Source organism: Podarcis bocagei (assembly GCF_964188305.1).
Source record: "Podarcis bocagei genome assembly, chromosome: Z".
In the NCBI taxonomy this organism is placed as follows: Eukaryota; Metazoa; Chordata; class Lepidosauria; order Squamata; family Lacertidae; genus Podarcis; species Podarcis bocagei.
Window position 1 is genome coordinate 41,712,701 of NC_138140.1, and position 22,056 is coordinate 41,734,756.

At 43.7% G+C, this 22,056-nt stretch overlaps 1 protein-coding gene across 12 annotated transcripts in view; it reads right to left on the reverse strand.

Moving 5' to 3' along the window:
• Positions 1–22,056, reverse strand: part of GRIA3 (glutamate ionotropic receptor AMPA type subunit 3) — a 219,331-nt gene that overhangs the window by 160,106 nt on the left and 37,169 nt on the right. For all 12 annotated transcript variants that reach the window (XR_014003986.1, XM_081178988.1, XM_081178989.1 and 9 more), the window contains exon 3: positions 5,676–5,915. Coding sequence is in view for 11 of the 12 variants with exons in the window: in XM_081178988.1 (XP_081035114.1) it covers positions 5,676–5,915 (240 nt within the window). In the remaining variant the exon portion in view is untranslated. The remainder of the gene's footprint in view (positions 1–5,675; positions 5,916–22,056) is intronic.

A 22,056-nucleotide genomic window follows, 5' to 3' on the forward strand; every position in this document is an offset into this window, starting at 1 on the left:
GGAGGCTCTTGCGATGCTCCCTTATTTGAAGACCCATCACAATAGATTAGGCAGGCTACCCAAACTGCCAAATGTTTCAGATGCTGTCAAATACAATTACAACTCTCAAGAAGATGGGATTTAGGGTCTCCAGCTCCAAAAGGTAATGCACTTGTCCTGCAACTCCAGCTTGCTCTGGTTTCCCCCAGAAACAATAAAAGTAGATGGAAAGTAAAAAAACAACAACAACCCCAAAACAAACCAAAACAAAAAACCCTTGGAAATTCTACTGACTTCCACATGGTCTTAGAACAAACATCTACCAAGCTGGTGTTCTTCAGTTCCAGGACTTGAGCAGCCTTAGATTGCGCCCTCTGTGTTCTCAAATCTCTCATGGGGAGCCAAGAGTTCTGGGTGGGCCAGTTTAGATTGCTCATCGGAAAGACCTGAGCTGACACCCCTCTCATACCATGCCTGGCGGATTCTACAGGCTTTGAGATTTCATGGAGACATTATCCTAGGCATCACTAGCAGAAGGACCTAGGTACCAGAACCAGAGACACATCTATGCTGCAATGCACATTTGAATGTGTGGAACACAGAAGCCTTTATACCAGTACAAACTATATCTCCATTTAACTTAGCACAATCTATTCTTGACTTACCATACCATGCTGGAGTCTCTGGCAGAGACATTGCCTGAACCTTGTAACTGGGGATACCAGTAGGGTTGCCACCTTGTCCCTAGAAAAATGGTATCACCATGCTTTTTAACAAAGTGTCCCCTGTCCCATTTGGACTTAAAATGGGGTGTCTTTCCCCCCTATATTTGAGCTTGGCTGGCCCAAAATGGCAGTTGTATCACTGTTGGTGCAGCTGATGAGAAGCCTGGTCCAGCACAAGAGAGAAGGGGTAAGGAGTGACCTCCTCCCCCTCCCTCCCTCCCTCACTCCTCCTTCCTTCCCTCTCACTGGTTCTCCTCCTCAGCCAGCTGCTGCCCATTGGTCTAGCATGGTGTGGGTCTGCCACTGCTTGGCCCCCTCCACCACCCTGACCTGACGTCTCCTCCCTCATCCCTCCTCCTCCTTCCCACTCGAGTATCTTCCAATGCCAGCAAAGGAGAGAGTTAGGAGCTGCAGCTCAAGTTGCCTATCAGAGCTGGCTATCTACCCTTGGACCCTGTCCGTCTACATGAGTCGAGGGGAAGAGCGGGACCAGGGTGGTGAGGAAGCCGGGAGGCAGGAATTGGGTGTCATGAGAATGTGTGTGCCCCTCGCCCCAGTCCCCCCTAACCTGTCCTTTATTTTGCCTGATCTTTCCCTTTTTTGCCCGACCAAAGGTGGCAACCCTAGATACCTGTGGTCACAACTGGGACTTTCTGCATGCAGAACATGTGCTATGGACCTTCTGCAAAAGTTACACTGTGCAAGGGCATTTTCAAGGTGGGACATGGTAGAGACAAAGAGGTTTGCATGGGTTGGGGGTCCATTGTGGCATCCTTTGGTCATTCATCAACCATGGAGCAAGAATGTACGTAGCTCCCTCTGTTCTGCCACTGGCATACCCTAGTAGCAGAGAGTACTCAGAGAGTACAGTTTTAGATGACAGCACACTCTCTGCTGTAGCCAGTCTACAGGTCTACAGCTACAGGTCAATTAAAATACACACCACTAGGAAAATAGGAAGTTGTCTTATATCATATCTAGTCCAGTTTTGTGTACTGTGACAGTGATTCTTCTGAGTCTAAGGCATAGGCTTTTCCCATCACCTACCACCTAAACCTTTTAACAGATGTTTTCCTGGAGATTGAACCTGGAACCACTTGCATAGAAAGCATGTGCATTACCTGTGAGCCATGTCCACTGCCACCCACCTGTGCATGAGGATGTGCTGATAGGCCTATATTACAAAGTGAATCAGGGCACGCTTCCCAAACAACTGCTAGCAACTGAGCTGTGCATATGAATGTGTGTGTGTGTATTGGGGCCTAAGCATCTCTATTACATTTTATGGATTTAAAGACCTCGGGCAGTAATTACAACACTTCTTTAATTTCTTAGTCTGGGAAAGATATCCTCACAGGGCATTAACAGCACAAAAAAGATGAAACAGATGTTCTGTCTGCGGTTGTATCTGCCCAAAACACAAACTGTCTTCGCTTTTTTTGGTGAAACTGTAAGGCAATTATATTTTTATAGATATTTACAAAATCAGACCAAGTTCTCTTCCCCAGCTAAAAGAAAAAGCGGAGGAGCTCCAAGCCAGTTTTTCCCCCTATCTGAAATCTGTGGGTAGTCAAAGCTATTTGAATACCTAGCCTGCGGTTTCCAAGCAGCAACTAATTTTGGAGCTCGCCATACTGTCTTGGAATAGATAAGAGCAGTATTTTTTTGTGTGTGATGGTGCCCAGTGGTATACTGTACCCTTGTCTTTCTCTCAATCATTGTTATCAAGATATGAGTACTAGCACCTCATTTTAGCAAAAGGTTGGGAAAAAGCACTGCAGTGAACTTTATATTTGTATGAGTGTGTATCTCAGCAATTTGTTTTAGAGAATCTGGCTTTGAGATGTCTTTTAGTTCCTCAAGAGCCATGTGGCCAGCATGACTAAGCTGCTTCTATCGAACCAGAGCAGCACACGGAAATGCCGTTTACCTTCCTGCTGGAGCGGTACCTATTTATCTACTTGCACTTTGACGTGCTTTCGAACTGCTAGGTTGGCAGGAGCAGGGACCGAGCGATGGGAGCTCATCCCGTTGTGGGGATTCGAATCATGACCTTCTGATCGGCAAGTCCTAGGCTCTGTGGTTTAACCCACAGCTCCACCCACGTCCCAAAATTTAACATAAACTGTACTAAAAGTGCATACAAAGCAAGTGATAGGATTATTCCTCCCTGCTCCCCACCATATACCATGGATGGGAAATCTCAGGCCTCGGAGCAAAATGTGGTCTTGTGACTCCTCAGGCCACACACCTCTCACCAGTCCTGCTTTGCATTCTCCTCAAATTTTTTGCCTGGATGGAATATGTCATTAAATTCTGATATTGCCTCTTGTTTGCCTGGATGGTGGATATAGAGGGGCATGTGACTACAGGTAGAAACTAGCCTACTCTGCAAAAGTAAAATTTACTGTTATTGCTCCAACAACTTTTGCCTCTGGCCACGCCTACCACCACTGACTTGTGGATGATAAAACTGCTGTGCAGAATAGAATACAGCACCACCCCCCCCAAGATAAAAGAGTGATGTGCAGGTCATTTTAGCCCCCACCCAAAGGCTTTTTTTATCAGCTTTGCACAGACTTTATGAGCCCACAAGAAACCCCAAAGCTGAAAAGCTTCACTCTATCGAAACTCAACTCTTTGCTTCTTGATGGTGGTACCCAAATTGTCACTTTGGCCTTATATAAAGAGGCAGCAGAACTCTAAATCAGTATAGAGTAGGAATAGAGGGTAGCTTTTGTTTTTGTTTGGTCCATGCTTTTCAGTAAACCAAGCTCCTGGACTAATAAATAGATCAAAAAATCACTCAGGTTTTCTCCAAATTTTGTGAAGCAATTTTCGCCTAATCAAATTGTGCCAAAGTGTGTAAGAATTATTTATTTATTTTTTATTATTATTTTATGTATACCCAGTGCCTTTTATTCTGGGGGTATGCAGGGGTACACATACCCCTAAACATTTTGTGAATCTAAGTTTGACCTCATTGAGGGGAAGTATTTCAATATGAGTAGGAAAATGAGAATACCCTCTAAACATTTTTTTAAGGGGGGAAAAGCACTGTGTATACCACTGAAAGCCAAAATAGACTTCTAAACAGCTTACAGGTATAAAAACCTGTTACACATACATGGAAATATAAGCACCCGCAGTTAAGACACACAATACAACAATCACATTTTTAGATATAAAAATAAACTTGAATATAAAATGAATATTTTAGGATAAGGTATGCTTAGAAATGTGTAATGCATATGGAAACATGTATTTAAATATGAAATTTCATATGGATTCAAACATGTATTTAAGTATGGATTTTCACATGGAGACACATGCACAGATGTGCGCTCGCGCGCGCGCACACACACACAGTACACAAACTGTACGTATGTATGTGTGTATATATATGTGTTTGTGTGTGTATCCACATGCATACAAATACATTACATAAAGAAAACATGAGAAGAGCCCTGCTGGATCAGACCACAGCCTCATCTGGACCAGCATCAGATTCTTACAGTGGCCAATCAGATGCTCATGGGAAGCCTGCCAGAAAGACCTGAGCATCACAGCACTCTCCCCACTGCTGCCAACAGTGGAAGTGGAAAATAGACATTGTGACCAGGAACCTTGTGCTCCACGAATTTATCTAATTCTCTTTTAAAGTCATCCAAGTTGGTGACCACCACTGACTCTTGTGTGATATCAGTGTGAAGAAGTACTTTCTTCTGCCTCTCCTAAATCTTCCAACATTCAGCTTCACTGCTTGCCCACAAGTTGTAGCATTACAAGAGAGGAATAATTTCCTGTCTCTATCCACTTTCTTCGTGATATGCATAATTCTATACACCTCCATCAAGTCGCCTCTTACCTGTCCTTTCTCTAAACTAAAAAACCCTAACTGTAACCTTTCCTCATAGGGGAGCAATTCCACCTCCTTGAATAATGCAGAAATGAGACGGAACGGGCTTTTGAATGGGCACCTGTAATACGGACTCTGGTCCAAAATGTACTGCTCTGCCCATCCTTTGTGTGCAGAAAGCAATTAGTTTGAGATAAGGAAGAGCATAGATATATAAACTCCAGCTGGATTTCTAAGAAGGGGAAGCTAGCATCTCTCCCTCTTGACATCCCAGGTTCTTTGCACAGGTTTCTCTGTGATTATTTCTTTTTCTCTTTTGGTAATTGGGATTATTCGGTTAAATGAGCTGCCCCTTCGCTAGGCAGCCTGAAGTGGTATAATCCAGACACAGTGTCACTACCTCATTTGCTATTTGTGAGAACCAGACTTAGCATAACATTGTGATGGGTTGCAATCATGGCTCAATCACACTGCTTTTTAAAAATGCTATTATTATTGGACCTCGCTAATATTTTCTTAGTAAAAATAAATTTACACTGCTTCTTGTATTTAGCATCTTAAGTACTAACATCTAGGTTTCACCTCCCCATATCACAGAGCCACAATGAGAACTAAGGAAGAGGACTAAGAATACTCAGCCCCAAAGGTGGCTTATTTTGACAGCTGAGAGTTAGCTTTAGAACCTTTGGCATGCTGATGCAACCTAGGCCAGATCTGGCTAGGGAGCTGCCTGTTATCAACACATATCTGTTATTTATTTATTCTTTGCATTCTTTATCACATTTATACCCCACTTTTCTCTACAGGGAGCTCAGCTTGGTGCACATGGTGTTCTCCCCTGGCTAATTTAATCCCCACCCAAATCTGTGAGGTAGGTTAGACTGAGAGCCAATGATTGTCCCAAGGTTGCCCAGTGAGCTTCATGGCCAAGTGGGAATTTAAACCCTGGATATGAATCCTAGTACAACATAATACCACGCTAGTTCTGATCCAGGAAAGAAACTGCTTAGCTATCATGATGATTAAGCAGTGTACAAATTCTGTTAGATAAAATACCTTGTGCGTAGGAGCAGAAAGAGGAAAGTGCAGGGAGTTCAAAGGGATTGTCTTACCTCTTTCTGTGTCATAGAGGTACACGAACTTCTCCCAGTTGTAGTAAGTCAGGAGGCTCAAGATGGCTCCCTTCAGAGCTGGGCGCATTTGAATGACAAATTGCACATCAGCATCAGTTGGGAAACTGGGAGTGATGAAAGATGTGTGCAGCGCCCCACAGAAAGACGTCAGCGTGTTCATCGACATCTGGTCGTAGAATCCAAAGATGGCATACACTCCCCTGGAAAACTGCGAACAGACTAAGAGACAAAAGAACAAAGCTGTTACAAATCAGGGATGGGCAAGGATGGATGACAGTGCATGAGAAACATGAAGAAGTTTCAGTGATGCTTATATAGCAAGCAAGTCACAATCATCTTCACTAACAAGGCAAGTTGCAAAGATGATTGCTGTTTGCTTTGCTTTCAGGCCAAGAAGAAAATCCAGATTTAGAATGGAGTGACTCATAAACTTGGGTCACTAGAATTCTTCTATTGCTAATTTTACATTTAAAAAAGCAAAAAAACAACAACACAATTTTATGTTTCAAAACAGACAACTGGAACTTATGAGCTCTTAGCATTTGATATCTATGAAGACCTCATTTTATGCATCTGTTTTTGAAAATCTGTTTTGTGCCATCTGAAACACCCTTTACAGCTATAATCTTCATTGTACTTGGAAACCAACCATTTCCTAGTAATGATATATTTAACTGCCCAAGATTCATGGAGGAATAATTGCAAGGGATAGAGACTACAACCTTTGCAGTAAATATATGATGCTGCATTCCCAAGTACCAGATCCCAGAGCATTCATTATTTCCACAAATCATAATATTTAGAATCTCTGAAGTCTGCTAAAATAATTTTAGAAGGGAAAAAATATTATCCACAATAGCTCATTGACATAGAATCAAAAGAATACCTTAGGAAAGAGAAACTAAAACACATCTTTTCTCATCCTCATGAAACACAGATGCAAAAATATAAAACTGGTAAGAAGAGGTTTTATTCTGGAGTGGTTACACACTGTGAATGAGTACAAAGCAAAAAGGGCATGTGGATATTAAGAAAAGGGCAGGTGCATTTGGACAAAGAGTCGATCACCACCAGACACACTGAAGAAATAAAGAACACACTTTAAATGAAGATAAAAATGTTAAGAGCAGCCTCAGTAGCTGAAATGAAGATGTAAAAGCACATAGAATACTTCATTTGGTTCTTCCCCAAGATTGAAGAGAACTGTTAGATCTTTTGCTAAAAGTATACATGAAAGAAAGAGGATTTTTCAACACTGTAAACAAATAAACATGGGCAAATAGAGTGGGGGAAAATGTTTAAGTGTTCATGTGTTGGAGGCGAGTAAGCACTATCATCTGCAACTATTGCAACCCATGGCTCTTTGTCATCCAATGGCAATAGTTTAATGGTAAGAATGCATGTTATGTATGCCCAAGAGTCCAGGCTTGGTCCTGAGAATTTACAGTTGAAGCACTCAAAAATTATTTGTAGAAATGGTTGATGGTCTTATAATTCTACAACGAAGGGTGTTTCTGAATGCACACAGCAGAGTAAAAGTCTTGCTTCTAACAATGGACCCAAGTAGGAAGAAGCTCTTGGGTAGCTCCATGGATCTGAGCAAAAGCAAGCTGAGCTTGAACCATGGAGGCACTGTGGGTGAGTGGTTCTTCTGCCTGAGTTGCCTACCCTGTTCCTTGCCCCTTTCTCTCCTTAAGGTGCAGTCTTACACAATAGCCTTCCTGAATCTGGTGGCCTTCAAATGTTTGGAACCGCCAACTTCAACTAGCCAGACAACCTTACCTACCTAGGGATACGTCCCTTTTAACTCAACAGGAATTACCTCTAAGTAGACCTGCATGGGATTGCACTGCAAACCTCTTTAGATCTGGCAACAATATTTGGGCCTCATCTACCACGCATACATACCAAACTGTAAGGAAGAGGATTCTCTCAGATGGTTGTTTTATAATATAAAGTATAAATAGAAGACTGTGATTGCTGCAGGGAACACATCTGGCTTACTTAGATGCTGATCAGAATGCATGCATGCAAATAAAAAGCAAATGGACTTTTAAGTTTAGAATGTGAAGAACATGGGGAAAAGCCAGCAGGTACTAAAGACGGCATATTTACAAGGCTATTTTTAAGGCAGAATAACCATTGTGGTATTTGATCTCTCCCTTGCACTGTACACAAAATTCCCATCAATTCTACATATGCTTTAGTGCTGTTTGCATGAAGAAAAATGTGGAGCAACTCTCTGTCTGCTGCCCTTCCCTACTGCTTCCATGTAATTCAGGTAAAACCCTCCCTCCCCTCTCCCCGCTGCCCAACAGCATCAATGCATTTTTCATCTCCATTTGACATGTGGTCAGAACGGGAAGCTCATAAACAGGTTATTAAATAAGCAGTTTTGGTAAGTCGTGATGGAGCAAACAGCAATAAAATATTCTTTAAATAAATTCTGTCCTCAACAGGCTCATCTCCTTAATAATTATTGCTCCTTAGAAATGCTTTCCATTTTTATTCACTTAACACTGTAATATTTATTTCAGAGGATTATTTTTTTTAAGGACACTAATCATTTTTATTTTATTTTAGTCTTTCCAGTACAGGGAATTTCTCAGCAGAGTGGATTGTCCTTTTGACAGTGCAGTGAAGGACAGTACATTATTTAGAATGCACAGAAGATCTCTCTCCTCTGTGCTGCAGTTGCTTGTACTGGAACAGAGAGGAATATTTGCTAAGGATGACACGGGAAGAAGTAGGAATAGGTCCAGATAGGCTGAGCCTAGGAATGTGTGAATCTGTCAGTTTTGACTTCACTCAGCTTCTCAAGTTTTAAATTTAGGTTTCCATATTTTAACATCAGTTTCTGAAATCCTTATGAAAATTTATCAGCATGTCAATATGAATTTCTCCTAATATATATATTTTTGCAACACTTTTGCCTAATATACTCTTTTTTTGCAAAGTAGGTTTCCCTAATTCATATGCATTTTCATGCATGCTTTACCCTAGTATGGGCATTTTTGGGGTACAAATTGCCTGGCTGGAGAACTGCACTATAACAATGGGCTTTGTGGGCTTCTCTGTCTGTCTGAATCTGGTGGAATTCTAAAAACATCCCAGCACAAACTGAAGACATCACATTTACAAGGCTATTTTTAGGGTAGGATAACCATGGCAGCATTTGATCCCACTGTTTAACCCTAGTGTACCTGCAGATCCCATCGATTTTGCATGCTTTAGTTCCACTTGCATGAAGCAAAACACAGAGCGACTCTCTAATGACCTGCATGCTGGTTATCTAACATGGATATTTTTCTGTCCCTCGTTTCTATGCTGTGGTTAGCCATTTGCAGAAATGGACTTGCAAAGTAGATGGAACTGAATTCTACACCGCAATGCAGAACCCTCAAGGAGCACTAAACCTATCATTATCTGCTCCTTTTAACCTCAGAAACCAGTGATGGAACCTAGCACCTTCTGAATGCAAAGCAGTGATCTTTGGATCTAAAGGGGTAGTGGCTATGTGGCAGCAGGGCAAAGAGGTCATGAAGGTGTGGCCAAAGTCCTGAGGGACTTACAGTCTACATCTCAACATGGAAGACACAGCAAGTCTCCACTCCTGTATACATCTATGCAGGAATGAATCCCACTGACCTATTGTAAGTGATCAGCAATTATGACTGCATCATGCCCCATGGCAAGCTATGTGTTCTACCAGTGTGCAAGAGCCTGAAGAGCATAGGTATGTGATGACCAGAGATAGAACATTATCTGTGGAATACCAGAGAGAGAGAGAGAGAGAGAGAGAGAGAGAGAGAGAGAGAGAGAGAGAGAGATTCATTTGCTGCTACCATTTGCTCTTTGGACATCAGATGGAAACAGTGGTGGATGTAATGGTGGACGTAGAGCCATTGGCAGGCTGAGCTGACTAATTTTTCATCTCCATCCTCCTCCCTTATGAGTTCTGTAGCGACGACACTGAGACTAAGGAGGTGGAAAGCTGACAGTCCTTGAACTTGTCAGAAAGAAAGCAGGGAGATGGGTGAGAACAAGTTGAGTATGGTTGGTCAGTGCCCCATTCACCCTAATGGACTAGCCTCTGTTGGGTGCAAGAGTATGCTGCTGCTGCTGCAGTTCTGTTTTTGTTCTTGTTTTCTTCTCTAGGAGGGGGGCATTTTACAAGCATCCTTCTTATTCAAAACTGAAAGGTTAAGAAAAGGGTGGCAGAGCAATGGAGCATCAAATGTGGATTCAGGGAAGACTTTTTTCAGTATGTTGGCAACTCCGCCATTCCTAGAAATGGCATTATGTAAGACAGAAGGAGGCAAAATGACATGGGTGGGAAACCTACAGCCCACTAGATATTACGGGACTCCAACTCCCAGCAGCCCTAGCCAGCATGGCCAATGGTCAAGGATGATGGGAGCTGAAGTCCAACAAGGCATCAGGTTCCCCCTCCCTGAAATACTAATAGCTGCATAATTGAGAAGACTCCACACATTGCTGTTCCATTTGTCTGGGTTCTTTGGAGGGGGAGATGCTTTTGAAATCCTCATTCTATGCTGCTTCTGGGGGTGGGGATTGCGACAGAATAGCAAGAGCTATTTTCAATAAAGTGCAGGACAAAAAGAGACGTGCTTACATTTGCGACCCAGTATTTGTTTGCTGCTTCATTTCTGAGCTCAGTTCACAAAGCCAAAATTTGTGTAGACGTTGAGCCATGATGCAGCCTTTATTTGAGCAGATTGCCTGGGAAGCTAAACATTATGCAGAAGGGTTGTTTTTTTTTTTTTTTTGGGCGGGGGGGGGGAGAGAGAAACTCAAGCATGAAATTGGCACTTTAGTCTGCAACCTGCCAGATTTGAACAAAAGCCCTCCAAACTCCCTCCCTCTGCTAGATCCTCTCTGGTTTAAATAACTCAGGGACACCTCACTCCTTTTAAAAGCAGTATCTTCATTTTGCTCACTTAAGTCAGGGGTTCCCAAAGTGTGGGTCTATAGACCACTGGTGAGCTTCAGGTGGTCTGTGGAGGTAGTGGAGGGTGAGAAGAGGCTCTGCCTTCTCATCCTCAGAAGACAAAAGTCCCAAGCTGCTAAAAGAGGCTGTCAAGGCACTTGAAAGGAGTGGAGATTCAATACATGGGAATGGAGGAAGCAGTAAGAAAGAGGGGGGAGGAGAGCTTAAAAAGACCACTGCAATTCTGAAACAACAGGGAGCAAAATCATTAGGTGCTTTGTGAACACCTTCAGCAATTTCCAAGCATTTCATAGGAAATTTTTTTGATGGGATCCACTGACTTAGGATATTCCAGGTACTTGGGGCACTCCCCCCCCTTAAAATTAGGGAAATACTTTAACTATAATTAATTATATAATTAGCTGTGGTATTAATAGATGTTTGGGCATCATCAAAATGGAAAGGCTGCAGCATTTTAAAATAACCTCAGAACAGGCAGTGTTGGAGTTTCTATATAAACGCTACAGCCATTTAATAACATTCCTTAAGGTCTGATAGCTTGTCTATTGTTTTAGCTTGAATGCAGCCTGATAATTGATGGTCAAGGGACATTGCTCAGGGGTAGAGTGCATGCTTTGCATGTAGAAGCTCCCTGTTCAGTCTTTGGCATCTCCAGCTAAAACATTTTAATTTTTTTTAAAAAAGACCTCTAGCCCCTTGGACAGCTGCTTCTGCTTGAGCAGAAAGTACTGCAAGTCTTAATTTAGGCTAGGGCTCAGAAACTTCAGCCTGTTGTCAGATCTTAATCCTGAAACACATAGAGAACAGACAAGACAAGGCTTCAACAGCTTCAAAGGGCTGTGGCTCAGTGCTAGAACACTAGTCTGGCTTGCAGGTCCTGGGTTCAAACCCAAGCATCTCCTAGTAGGGCTGGAGACATCCCCCATGATCCTGGAGAGCTGCTGCTAAAAAGTGCTTTAAAATGTCCTCAAGCAGTCGGTGGCAATTTAAATTTTTATTTCTCCCTCCCCCCTTTTTCCTTTGTTGGGGGTGGGTGGGTGGGATGGATATTTGGCTGGGGATTAATTTTAGTATAATTGTTCTGTTCCTTTTTTGTTGTTGTTGTTTTATTGGTTTTGTATAGTTTGTGTATTGTTTTTAAGGGGCGGGATCAGGGCTGCCTGGGAGTGGGGCCCCAGCCAACACGATGGCTGGGGCAAGTTGCACGGGGGGGGGGAGCACTGGGACATCCGATCTCGGTGATCATGGGCAGGAGGCGGAGTTACGCTAAGACCAGACCATGTCATTACTGAGGAGGCAGGTTTAGTCGTTGTTTGAAGACTATCCCTGCCTCCGGGTCTGGCCTTGACCAGATGGATACTGGAATCAACAGGGGAAACCCACATGACCTGAAGGTGTTGCTCTGTAATGCCAGGTCAATGATGAATAAAACCACTGCCATCCACGACCTGATTGTGGATGGAGGATTTGACCTGGCATGTGTGACAGAGACCTGGTTGGAGGAAGCAGATGGGCCTGTCCTTGCCGCTGCTTGTCCACCAGGTTTCTCTTACGCACAGCAACCCAGGTCATGTGGGCGGGGAGGGGGGGTTGCAGTGATTTTTAGGAAGTCACTAGCTTGCACCAGGGCGTCCTGCTGGGAAGACCCAGTTCTCTGAGTGCATGTTCTGGAAGTTGGGCAATAGGGGCAGTACAGGATTCCTATTGGTGTACCGACCTCCCCGCTGCACCAAGGATTCCCTGTTCGAGCTGCTTCAGGTCGTGGTGGATTTTCTCCTGGAGACACCTAGTTTGGTTGTCCTAGGGGATTTTAACATCCATGCTGACACGACCTTACAAGGGGCTGCTCGGGACTTCATGGAAAGCATGGCCTCCATGGGGCTGTCCCTGAATAAGTTTGGCCCAACTCATAGTCATGGACATACATGCCTTAGACCTGGTGTTCACCTCTAGTGACGTGGGTGATCTGCCACTAAGTAAAAGTGAAACAAAAGAAATGCCATGGTCAGATCACTTCCTGGTGCAACTGGACTTCTCCGTGACCCTTCCCCTCTACAGGGAGGTGGGACCAATTTGGATGGTCCGCCCCCGCCACTTAATCGATCCAAATGGTTTCCAGAGAGTGGTAGGGCATGCTTTATCCCATGTTGATGGCCTTTCAGCTGATTCCCTGGTGGCCCGCTGGAATGTGGAGTTAACCAGGGCTATTGACTGTTTGGCTCCAAAGCGCCCTCTCCGATTGCATCAAGCCCGGACAGCCCCGTGGTTTTCTTCGGAGCTGAGGGCGATGAAACAATCGCTGAGACGGCTAGAGTGTTGGTGGCAGAAAACTCACTCCGAATCTGACCGGACACAGGTTAGAGCTCAACGTCGAGCCTACCAAGTGGCGATAGCGACTGCGAAGAAGACTTTCTTCACCGCCTCTATTGCATCTGCAGAAAATAGTAGCAGGAGACTCTTTCAGGTGGTTCACAATTTAATGGAACCACCTTTACCACCGGGGCCTTGTAAAGACCCCAAGATCTCCTGCAACGATTTTGCAAAGTTTTTTGCAGATAAAATCACTCATATTCGGAAGGAGCTAGACACCACCGTGGGAGCAGGGCTGGGGCGGGAGAGTGCTAGAGCTCTGTCTGGTCAAGTTGTATGGAATCAATTTCAATCCGTTACCCCCGAGGATGTGGACAGGCTGCTTGGGCGTGTGAAACCAACCACCTGTCTCCTTGATCCTTGCCCATCCTGGCTAATAAAAGCAAGCCGGAAAGGGCTGGGCAATGGGCTCTGGGGTGGTGAATGCTTCCCTCTGTGAGGGAACATTCCCAGATCCGCTGAAAGAGGCAGTCATTAAACCGCTTCTTAAAAAAACATCTTTAGACCCGGCCAGTATGGCCAACTATCGCCCAATCTCAAATCTTCCATTCTTGGGCAAGGTGATTGAGCGCGTGGTTGCTGAACAACTCCAGGCACGCCTGGAGGATGCGGACCATTAGGATCCCTTCCAATCAGGATTCAGGCCTCATCATGGGACTGAAACTGCCTTGGTCGCGGTGGTTGATGATCTCCGGTGAGCTAGGGACAAAGGTGAGAGTTGTTTCCTAGTTCTGCTGGATCTCTCAGCAGCCTTTGATACAATCGACCATAACATCCTTCTGGACCGTCTAGAGGGGCTGGGGGCACTGTTATACAGTGGTTTCGCTCCTTCCTCCTGGGATGTGTTCAGAAAGTGGTGGGGGGGATGAGTGTTCAGACCCCTGGGCTCTCACTTGTGGGGTGCCTCAGGGTTCTGTCCTGTCCCCCATGCTTTTTAACATTTACATGAAGCCGCTGGGAGAGATAATCAGGAGGTTTGGACTGGGTGTCCATCAATATGCAGATGATACCCAGCTCTACCTCTCTTGCAAATCAGAACCAGTAAAGGCGGTGAAGGTCCTGTGTGAGTGCCTGGAGGCGGTTGGAGGATGGATGGCGGCTAATGGATTGAAGTTGAATCTTGACAAGACAGAAGTACTGTTTTTGGGGGACAGGGGGCGGGCTGGTGTGGAGGACTCCCTGGTCCTGAATAGGGTAACTGTGCCCCTGAAGGACCAGGTGCGTAGCCTGGGAGTCATTTTGGACTCACAACTGTCCATGGAGGTGCAGGTCAATTCTGTATCCGGGGCAGCTGTCTACCAACTCTACCTGGTACGCAGGCTGAGACCCTACCTGCCCGTGGACTGTCTCGCCAGAGTGGTGCATGCTCTAGTTATCTCCCGCTTGGACTACTGCAATGCGCTCTACGTGGGGCTACCTTTGAAGGTGACTCGGAAACTACAACTAATCCAGAATGCGGCAGCTAGACTGGTAACTGGGGGCGGCCGCCGAGACCACATAACACCGGTCTCGAAAGACCTACACTGGCTCCCAGTACTTTTCCGAGCACAATTCAAAGTGTTGGTGTTGACCTTTAAAGCCCTAAATGACCTCAGCCCAGTATACCTGAAGGAGCATCTCCACCCCCATCGTTCTGCCCGGACGCTGAGGTCCAGCGCCAAGGGCCTTCTGGCCGTTCCCTCATTGCGAGAAGCAAAGCTACAGGGAACCAGGCAGAGGGCCTTCTTGGTAGTGGCGCCTGCCCTGTGGAACGCCCTCCCATCAGATGTCAAAGCGATAAATAACTACCTGACATTCATAAGACATCTTAAGGCAGCCCTGTTCAGGGAAGTTTTTAATGTGTGATATTTTAGTGTATTTTTGGTTTCTATGGAAGCCGCCCAGAGTGCCTTTGGAAGCCCGGCCAGATGGGCGGGGTACAAATAATAAATTATTATTATTATTATTATTATTATTATTATTATTATTATTATTTATTATTATCATAGATCAGTGGTCAGCAACCTTTTTCAACTGTGGGCTGGTCCACCGTCTCTCAGACCATGTGGTGGGCCAGACTATATTTTGAGGGAAAAATAAAAATGAATGAATTCCTATGCCCCACAAATAACCCAGAGATGCATTTTAAATAATAGCACACATTCTACTCATGTAAAAACACCAGGCAGGCCCCACAAATAACCCAGAGATGCATTTTAAATAAAAGGACACATTCTACTCATGTAAAAATACGCTGATTCCCGGACCGTCCGTGGGCCGGATTGAGAAGGCAATTGGGCCGCATCCAGCCCACGGGCCTTAGGTTGCCTACTGCTGACCTACATGGACCCAAGTAAGTATAAAGTCACAGATATGAGGGATTGGAAGAGAGTGGTGGGGTTTTTTTCTGATAAAGTTTCCAGGCAGATCATTTCGGCATCTCTCCTTCTGGAAATTAAAAGCTGCATAGATGAACCAACAACAACATGGCTAGACATTCATGAAACAGAGGTTGGAAACAGAAAAGGTATTCATTAAAACAATAAATTATCCCACACTTCAGACAGGAAACGTTCCCAGAGCAGATCCCAAATCACTAAAGAGAGAGAGTGAGAGGGCGTGTGTGAGAGAGCACTTACAATTTCAAAAATACATGACACAAAAAGGAGATGCTTTGGGTGGGAGGTAAGGGAGGAAATGAGCAAACTCAGGTTCAAACTGTTAGTTTCAAGTTGTTCTAATGACCAGCTGGACTCTTTGGTCACTCTTTGCTAATTGGTTGGTCATTCTGAAAGTGAGAAGCTGCATTTTCTTGAACTCATACCATGACAACAAGCGATTCCCTGCCAGTTCAAGACAGGTCACAGGCAGAACTCCTCAATATATTTTAATTGTCTGTAGAGTCATGCCTGGATTTTTAATACTCTGGCCCACACCTTTGAACATCACACATGCATCAATGCAGAGCATTTCCTTGCATGTTTAGTCAGAGATAAGTATCACTGTGCTCAATCAAGTTTCACAAACAGGAACCATGGGGCTTACTCCCATATATGTGGGGATAGGACCACTGCCTTAGATCATTCATAGCAACTGAAAAACGAGCATGAAAGCAGCAATCCTCTATAGGACACTGCCAGGCAAGTTTTTATTGGGGAAGCTTTTTTGATGATAGTTGGTGGGGGTTTTTTTGCAGCATCCATACAACTTCATTGGAATCAGAATGCCTGCCCATATTGCTTTCTCTGTTTAGTCTGGATTTATCTTTCCTCTGGAGAATGTAAGTACACAAACAAACAAACCTCTGTGGTCAACAATGTACCTGCAATATCTCAATGACTTATTTGCAATTACCTGTTCAAGGAGGCTATTAGCTTCAGTAGCCATGTTTTACCTCCAGCTGCGAGAATCACAAGTGGGGAGAGTGTTCTTGCACTCACATCCTACTTGTTTGCTTCTCATAAGCATCAGGTTAGCCATGGTGAGAACAAGAGATTTTTTTTATTGTGTTCTTAAACTAAACCTCATATGGAAGCACCAATACATTTATGTGAAAGCAAGTCCACTGAACACAAAGGGGCTTACTTCTTCTATTCCATTTACTGGTTAATATGTCAAGTTTATAGCCCAGACCAAGGTGAGGTACCTACCATATGTCTGATTATTTCCCCATATTAACCAGTAAATGGAATATGGACATGCTGAGGGGGGTGGGGCTGGAGAGAGAATCCTTTTCCTTAACTTGCTAAGTTTTCTATTTGCAGAGTGTTATTTTCAATATGTGAAAACATGCAGAAAATCACCTTTGCTCTAGCTTACTGTCAGATTTAATATAAAAATAAGGGAAGCATCATTTTTGCCTTGAGCTCACAAACCTATTCTCTTTGGTTTTTTCAAAAAACAAAACAAAAGCAACAGCCCACATTACTTATTCTATTCTTAAAAAAAACAACCATGCAGAGTTCAGCATTTTAGCAGGACATTCCTTGTCAAAGGAATATTTAACAATTTGTCTTCACTGGATATGAGGGCAATTTGTGTCTAGCAGCGGCTAGTGCCCATTGGGTGAAAGGCAAAGACGCCACCAGTAGGTGGTACCAGAAGCCATGACAGGTAGGGTCAACTCATTCTACATTTGTCTCCATCCTTCTCCATGGTGAATTTTACAAGGCTGACACTGAGACTGAGAAAGAGGAAGCTGACAGGCAATGTGACCCTCTTGACTGTCTGTAAGTAAAAAAGCAGAGCAGGTGAGGTTGTGTTAGAACAAAAGATGCTGTCTTATCCTGAATCAGACCATTGCTCCATCTAGCTCAGTGTTGTCTACAGTGATTGGCAGTGTCTCTCCAGAATTTCAGAGGAGGGGCATTCCCAGCCCTACCTGGAGATGATGGGGCTTGAACCTGGACCTTGAGCTACAGCCTAATAAACTGGCCTCCACTGCCCGTGGGAGTTTTGCCAAAATCTAAAATGGAGGTTTAAGGATCACGGTGGATTAAAAAGCAACAGAAGATACAAGAACCCACCATGCTATTAATAGTAGTTTTTTGTGGGATGTTGCAACACGAACTAAAGTTTTTATTTCAGGAATTTATGCTTAAATGCTAACCACTGAGAGTTATCCTTGTTATTTTGCTGGGTATTGTGGTAATTAGAAGGGCTTGCAATTAGGAACTCGGCCAAATTTCAGGTAAGCAGGCAAGCTGATTAGGGTTTTAATAGCTCCGTTGCAGCTAGGCCAGATTGTGGCAGAAAGCTGGAGCCAGGGGTTGCACAGCTACACCTAATTTTCCATTCCGTTCAAGTAAAACTTCCTTGCTGTCAAGCCAGCAAGCAGGTTTCATTAATTCCCAAGGTCTTAAAAAGGAGGACAACCGGGCAATTGGTGTGTGTTTTTAAATTTTGTTTTGTTTTTTAAGGAGAGAGGACAGTATGCAGGTTAATGTCTTCCCTAACACACAAAGCTAGCTCAATATGTTGAAGACGAGTGTCAGCCCAAACTGGAGCCTGGCAGCAGCAGATTTCAGTGTCTGGTCACCATTGGGTGGATATTGTGGTGGGTTTGGGGGAAGGGCCATAGCCCAATGGCAGAGAATCTGCCTTGCAAGCAGAGGGTCCAAGGTTCAATCCCCAACATCTTCAAGTAGAGCTGGGAAACATTTAACTGTTTTAAATGTATATTTAAGAAAAGGCCTCAGGGACAGTTGTACAAAGCGCCTTTCTTTTTCTGGGTGTGTGTGTGGGTATGAGTGCGTAAAAGGGAAGTCACAGAAATTATCTCAGAAAAAAAAGTGTTCTGAGAGTTTTATACTATTCATTCGTTCGTTTGTTTTTCTCAAATGGAAAGGGGGGGGGGGAGCTGAAATTCTCCTAGTTTTGTTCCACTAGGCCAGACAAAATTTCTGACAGGTCAAATGCTGCCTATTGCTTGTTTCCCTCCCTCTTGGATGTTTTATTATTTTTGTTGTTGCCCCAACTGCATTGTACACCATATGCTGGATCAATACTTTAAATAATAAGCAAACAGTTAAACAAGAATTTTATAGCATAAGGGAAGGAAAAAATGAGAAAGAAAATAAAATCAATTGGCAGTGTAAGGCACCTGCTAGACTAATATACAACTGTAGGCTTATATCCATTAAAAGAATACTTAGAAGAATGCTGTGTGTCGCATTCATGGATCAATTCTGGAATATCTATTGCAAGGGGCCATTTCCAGAGGGAGCTATCATTTAACTTCACAGCTCCAAAGCAGCTGTTGGGCTCTAGTTTATGAAATGCAACCTTGCTTAATGGCTTCTTTGCTGATGAACAGAAATTAAGACCTCTTTATGAAAGAAAAAAAGTGTGTTATTTCATCATGAAGTCATTGAACAAGGAGAAGGACCAGTAATCTAGGAGTTGTAGTCAAAGCTAGTCCTACCCAGAGTAGACCCACTGAAATCAATTGACATGGTTAACTTAGGGCAATTAATTTCTGTTGGTCAGCTGACCAGCTCTTACAATCCATGGTTATTTTTCCAACAGATACTGCCAGCTATAATAATTTTGTAATATTGTTCTTCCACACTAAGCATCTATGAGAGCAGGGTGGGAGGAGAGAACCTGTGGCTTTTCTGATGCTGTTGGGTCCGCAAAGAATCCTGGGATGTTATGGATGCTGATAATTATATGGATGCACCGGGCGCAACATCTGGGGGTTAGGGTTAGGGGGCGCAAATCCATGGGTTAGGGGGCACAAATTACTTGCCTTGCCCCGGGTGCTGACAACCCACGCTACGCCACTGGGCTAAACTACAGTCCTCAGGATTCTTTGAGGGAAAACAATAACTGTGGTATAAATGTGCACATGTATGGTGTTTGATGTAACCTTGGACTCTCAGCTCCCATCGCCCACAGCCGGCATGACTAACAATCAGGGGTGAAGGGACCTGTAGTCCAGCAACATCAAGAGGGCAACGGGTTCCCCAGCTCTGCACTAGAATCGGAAGAAATCTGTCAAATCTGCAGGCTCTAACAATGTATATCAAAAATAACCCCCTCACACATTTAGTCCAGAAAAGACCAGAAAGCAAAAAAAAAAGAAAAAAGAAAAAAAGGGGGTGGAGGGAAAAAAGACACAAGAAGCAATATTTGTGATTGCATGTCTATCCCTAGTGGAGGACAAAGGTTCAGTCTTTTGTGGGAATTGACCCATGAGTCTTTCCAAAGGTGCAGGGGGGATGATCCAGATGCTGTATCAATTTTAGCCCTCAAAAGGGCCCTTCTTCTTCTTCAACATAATAACACAGGACAATTCAAAACCAAAAAACCAAAAACCAAACACATTCACAGGAAAAGAAAAAGATTTCTCAATGTAAATTATGCATAATCAGTATTTATCGAGCTCAGTTAATTGACACATAACAAAAGAGATGTCTGGTGCACTGCTGAGTAATGCGCACACCAGAAACAGGGAGGGAAACTGAACAATGAGTATTTGATTGCACAGAGAAGGAGTCATTGCTGCTTTCAAAATGCATTTTGCATTTTCAGAAGAGGCAGAGGTCAAAATCTGATGGCTTGGGCGGACATGCGCAGAGCAGGATTCAAATCCCAGTTCAGACAAGATGTTCAGTGGTTGGCCTTAGGAAAGTCTCTCTCTCTCTCTCTCTCTCTCTCTCTCTCTCTCTCTCTCTCTCTCTCTCTCTGCCTCACTGAACCCAAATTGCTACTGTGATCAGAGAGGTATGCAAGCAACTATAATGTAGTCAGTAGATAGTTGGTCTTGGACTACAGTTCATATCTCTGTTCATTCAGTCATTCTCTATCACCCTATGTTACTTCACAGGACATTGGGAAAAATCTAAGTACACCAACTTGAGTTACAGGATGGAAGGATAGAGCTTAGCTTGGTGTGGCAACACCCTTGGGGAATTTCTGGAAAGATTAACTGGAAAGAGTTTTCTGGGCCTTTTGCTTTCAAGTCGGCTTCACGATCTAGGGCACAGGAGGGGAACACGTGGTGCAAGGATTAGGATTGATTTAAATTCAGCACAGATTTCAAAACCCACTTGCATCACATCCACTTGGGAGTTCCTGATCAGAGCTCCCAGAAAGGGTGGAGCCAAGGCTTGCAATCAGAGCTGAATTTGCTGAAAGCAAGATCTGCTTTCAGCAGGAATATTGTCAGCTGTAGCCTGAATTCAGTCCAGGGCAGCAAAGGCGGAATCAGGAATGTGTTGCGTATACTCCCAATTCTTCTTTTGAATTCTGACACCTGACATCATAGGATGTCTTGTGATTGATAGGTGAGAGGCTCTGCCCTGCATAGAGTCAGTTCTGTATCTGTTCCCCACCCCTGCAAAAACAAAAACAAAACATATTTATGCTGTTTTTATGCTGATATTTCCTCTTTGTTTTTGGGTGGCTCCACTTTGCATGTAATTTTATTGGCACTTCACAATGGACTTTGCTACTAAAGGGAGTGACCTTGTATTTGGGATAGGTGGATGTCTTACTTTTCAGAGCAGAAGTGTTGATAAGTACATGAAAAATAATACTGCAATAAAACCAGTCTTCCTTTTAGTGCAAAAAGGTATTCCATGCAGATGGCCCAAATGACAAATTCGAGCTTACCTTTTCCTCTTTGAACTTGGCAAATATATAGAGGTTATTTTGCCCCAAACAGAATTACAAGCTGGTTGGACAGTTTTATTATTGATGCATCCTTGGCATCCTTCAAGTACCCATGCTTGGCAAAGTGGGATAATACAGTTTCACAGGCGGATTCAACAGATTAAGTAAAGTGACTCTTCAAAAATGAGGAGTGATAAGAGACCTCATTTTCCAAGGAGTAGCAGTTCAAAGAACAGAAAGAGAGTGGGTTTTGTTACAGCTATTGTCAACTTTTTCATCTCCATGAACAAATCCATGCTTCCACAGTCAGTGTTGTTATCACTCAGTACAAACCTTACCTTGGACAACAATGGCATTGGAAACAATGAACACAACTGAGCATCATTTTTAAAAAGCGATTGTGAAAGAGACTGAATTGAATTCATTCTGATTGTAAGGAATGATAGATTCAGTTATATTCTAGCCTCCTTAGGTCCCATCAACAGCAAGGAAGAGACACTGGATACTGCAAAACTTATATTTGGACATTGTTGGACTGGTATTGCACAGTAAGTACTGGCCGGTAGGATCAGACCCGGGAAAACTGGAGCAGACAGATAGAACTTGAGCAGGATTTAAGACTACAGCTCCCACAACGTAAGAGCCCTCCCAAAATTATGTTTGCTGAGACAGCAAGTGGGTGGGCAGTATAGGGTGTGGGGATGGGGGTGGAGAATAGATGAAGGACTGAATACTTCACATACATAGACACGACTTCTGCAAATATCCCCAAGCCATTTCCTTCCACACTTGCTCCACAATAAGTAGCCAGCCTCAGTTGGGGGAGGTGAGTTAAACACAGCCTGAATAACTTCTATACAGTACTGATGAGGGACAAGTGAAATATAATCTCTAATTATATACTGGTTGTTCCAGAAGTAG